The sequence below is a fragment of the Otolemur garnettii genome, unplaced genomic scaffold (assembly GCF_000181295.1).
Source record: "Otolemur garnettii isolate 467f Iridium unplaced genomic scaffold, OtoGar3 scaffold00300, whole genome shotgun sequence".
NCBI lineage: Eukaryota > Metazoa > Chordata > Mammalia > Primates > Galagidae > Otolemur > Otolemur garnettii.
In genome coordinates this window covers 409007-412981 of record NW_003852695.1, presented here as the reverse complement: position 1 = coordinate 412981, position 3975 = coordinate 409007, and the positions used below count along the sequence as shown (strand labels likewise).

The following is a 3975-nucleotide window of genomic DNA, read 5'->3' as shown; positions in this document are numbered from 1 at the left end:
CAGATCAGTGGTAAGACAGGATTATTTTCAGAAAAGAATACAAAAACACCAAAGCTTCCAGTAGGGAGAGAAAAGCTCTCTCCGTCTCTGTCTGTCTGTCCCTGGGCTCTTTGTCTAGGGGTGTGTATAGTCGCATAGGGCCCTCTGTAGTTACATTTGTCCCTCTGGGACAGCGTGTCTGGGACATTGTGTTCAGGTTAAGTATTTAATATCTAGTTTAATTGTCCTAGAAAATGCTGATGCTCTATATTAAATTGCTTGTTCTGTTACAAAGTAGATCTCTTCATGAGTTGATTTTAGGCTTTTTTCCAGAGGGAAGCTACAGGGCCTGCTCTGCTTGGGTGTGGTTGTAGCAGGTAAATGTGTCCCATATTCCACATGTACTAGTAGAAAACCCTGATGGCTGTGACAGGGGAGAGTATCTGAAGACAAGAAGAAAGACTCACACTTTGGTCTTTTTTTTTTTTTTGGTTGGGGATTCATTGAGGGTACAAGAAACCAGGTCTTGCTGATAGCATTTGTTAGGTAAAGTCCCTCTTACAATTGGGTCTTGCCCCCAAAAGGTGTGGCACACACCAAGACCCCACCCTCGTCCCTCCCTCCTTCCCTCTCTCTGCTAATCCCTTCTCCACTCCTTCCTCCTTTTTCTTCTCTCTGCTCACCCCCTCCCCTTGTCATTAATTGTCCTCATATCAAAATTGAGTACATAGGATTCATGCTTCTCCATTCTTGTGATGCTTTACTAAGAATGTGTTCCACTTCCATCCATGTTAATACAAAGGCTGTAAAGTCTCCATTTTTTTAAATGGCTGAATAGTATTCCATGGTATACATATGGTCTTTTTTTAATTTAATGAGACAGGATTTCACTTTGTCACCCTTTGTAGAGTGCTTTGTTGTCATAGCTCACAGCAACCTCAGACTCTTGGACTCATGTGATCTCTTGCCTCAGCTTCCCTCCCTAGTAGCTGGGATTACAAGTGCCCCCGCCACTGTACCTGGCTATTTTTGTTATGGTTGTTGTTGTTGCTGGTTTGTTTAGCAGGCCCAGGCTGGGATTGAACCCACCAGCCCTGGTGTATGTGACCAGTGCCCTAACCACTGAGCTATAGACATCGAGCCCACATTTTGGTCTTTATGTGGGAGCTCAGTGTTCCTGAATTTCTTGTTACAAAGAAAAGGTAAATGTGGCTTTTTCTGCACTTCCAGGTCCCTCTGCCTGTGAGTGTGGTGGCAGCAGTTGAAGGAGTGTTCCTGGATTCCCTGAAGTGCATATTTTCAAGATGCAGTTGTGATGTGTCTAGTAATCTAACCTGGGAATTTTAAAGAAGCAGGAAGAAGAAATGGCTGGTTCTCCGGTAAGTGTCTTCCAGGTCAGGGTTGTGTCCACTTTTACTCCTAGAATGTCCTGTATTTAGGCCTTTTAAACCATTGCTCCCCCTCTTCTGATGTTCTTTCTTAACAAAATTGTCTCAACTACTTTTTTCCCCCTTTCCTATGATTTGTAAGGAGCTCTTTTAAAATCCTTCTCTATAGATCAGATTCTTCTCTGCATTATTTGTATTCGGGCTTTTTATGTACTGTTAACAGTTTTTACCCTGAAGTTATGACTGGCTATCCTGAAAATATTGCCTCTTGATAGATCAGCATGGGAAGGTGTGGCTATTCAGGATTCCTCTTTGGCACAAGTTGGATTCTCAGATACCAGTGAAGAAGGGGAATATGTACCCTTGAGTTTCCCTCAAAATGTCTCATTATCTCTGTGACAACCAGAAGAAAGATGATGGTATTAGTTGCCCAAGATAAATCAGAAAGTTCTGAAACATGTAAAATAGAAGAGGCGGACAGACATACTCTGTAGGATGCTAAAGAAGACTATTTCAGTAAACTATTAGAGATTACAGAACATAGAGATACATGTGGTTTGAGCTTTGGTAAAACCAGTGTTCATGATTACATTCAGATTATAATTTACTTTTGTTTGGCTAATAGCCTCATCGCAGTGATGCATTCTGTAGACATCAGCACCTTATACCAATTTATTTTCTTTCTTTCTTTTTTTTTTTTTGAGACAGAGTTTTATTATGGCACCCTCGGTAGAGTGCCATGGCATCATAGCTCATAGCAATCTCCAACTCTTGGACGTAAGCAATTCTCTTGCCTCAGCCACCCATGTAGCTGGGACTATAGGAGCCCTTCATAATGCCCAACTATTTTTTTGTTGTTGTTGCAGTTGTCATTGTTGTTTAGCTGGCCCGGGGTGGGTTCAAACCCACCAGCCTCCGTGCATGTGTCCGGTGCCATAACCACTGTGCTCCGGGCACCGAGTCCCAATTTGTTTTCTTAAAGTTAGTGTTCATTCACTTGGTTAAGGAGCTTTCTGGCAGATTCCTACACTATGAAGTTTTGTTTTCATTATTAAGTATATTGAGGAGATTTATTTATTTATTTATTAGGCGATTTATTGACTGATGTACATACACCATCTCATTCAATCTGGTAGTTTCTCTTTCTTTTCAGTTTTTCTTTGCTTATAGTGCCCTAATTTGCCATGGCGCTCTACCAAGAACGATAAAATGACGCTCTGTCTCTACAAAAAAAAGAAATGCAGAAAATGAGATCCCACTTTAGATTTTGTGAATTAGAATCTATATTTGTATAAGATCTCTTCTAAATTAGAGAATACATTAGTGAATATTACTATGTTAATTACTGGATAATCCCAGTCACTCATGTGAGTCACAGGCAATTCTCCTCACTCTGCCATCTATCTTTAGTCAAATTAATAATGTTGACCATGGCTGCTTGTTGAATGTGTATTTTTTCCCCCAGGAAATGCTGACATTCAGGGATGTGACCATAGAATTATCTCTGGAGGAGTGGGCGTGCCTGAATCCTGCTCAAAGGAATTTGTATAGGGATGTGACATTAGAGAACTACAGAAACCTCGTCTCCCTGGGTGAGGATAACTTCGCTTTTGGGTTTCTAATGTATCACAGGGCTGTGGACTGTTAGGAATGGGGCCACCCAGGCTAGGGAGCAAGCGAGGGAGGCGCTGTGTGTATTTACAGCCACTCTCCATTGCTCACATTGCTGTGTAAGCTCTGCCTCCTGTCAGATCAGTGGTGGCATTAGAGTCTGATAGGAATGTTATGAGACTCTGCACGTTACAAACCCTGCTGTAAATTGCATGTGAGGGATCTCAGTTGTGTGCTCCCTATGAGAGTCTGATGCCTGATGAACTTGCAAAACATTATCATTAGCAAATAGGTTTGACTGCACAAGAAATGCAGTGCGCTTGAATCATCCAAAAAAGATAACCCCTTGCTTGTGGTCCATGGAAAAATAATTTACACCAGTTTCTGGTGCCAGAAATGGTGACCATTGTCTTAAGGGTTCATTTCCTTTCTTTGTGAAATGTTTTTTGGAATTTCTGTAATGCATGAATGAGTTTCAGATGCCTGAAAACTGGGTGATATGTTGGTATAGAAAATCTCTTCAAGATGTTTCATCTTGGGCGGCACCTGTGGCTCAAATGGGTAGGGTGCTGGCCCTGTATGCTGGAGGTGGCAGATTCAAACCCAGCCAGAACCAAAAAATGCAAAAAAAAAACAAAAACAGAAAGATGTTTCATCTTGACATGAACATTCCCCTTTTTTGAATTGTTCTATGTACATGTTTCCCCGAAAATAAGACACTGTCTTACTTTTATTTTTTCTCAAAAAGACACACTAGGTCTTATTTTCAGGGGATATCTTATTTTTATTAAGTATAATACAACAGTCTACATTTATTCAAATACAGTTAAGTCATCTTCTTCTGGAAGCTGACAGGGGGAGCCGACCTTGTTGGTGGGACTGGTGCTAGTGATGTGTGAACTCCTTTCCCCTAGCTGTTCACACATAAGCAATAGGATGCCTGTGACCATGGTTACACGCACGCACCCGCGCAAGTACGAAGGGCTTGTTTTTTTTT

At 41.5% G+C, this 3975-nt stretch overlaps 1 protein-coding gene across 1 annotated transcript in view; it reads left to right on the top strand.

Annotated features, from left to right (window-relative positions):
- Nucleotides 1-3975, top strand: part of LOC105888351 (zinc finger protein 30) — a 20810-nt gene that overhangs the window by 9357 nt on the left and 7478 nt on the right. Inside the window, exons 2-3 of the mRNA XM_023508965.1 lie at nt 1210-1358; nt 2833-2959. Of these exons, the coding sequence (XP_023364733.1) occupies nt 1344-1358; nt 2833-2959 (142 nt within the window). The 5' untranslated portion in view covers nt 1210-1343. The remainder of the gene's footprint in view (nt 1-1209; nt 1359-2832; nt 2960-3975) is intronic.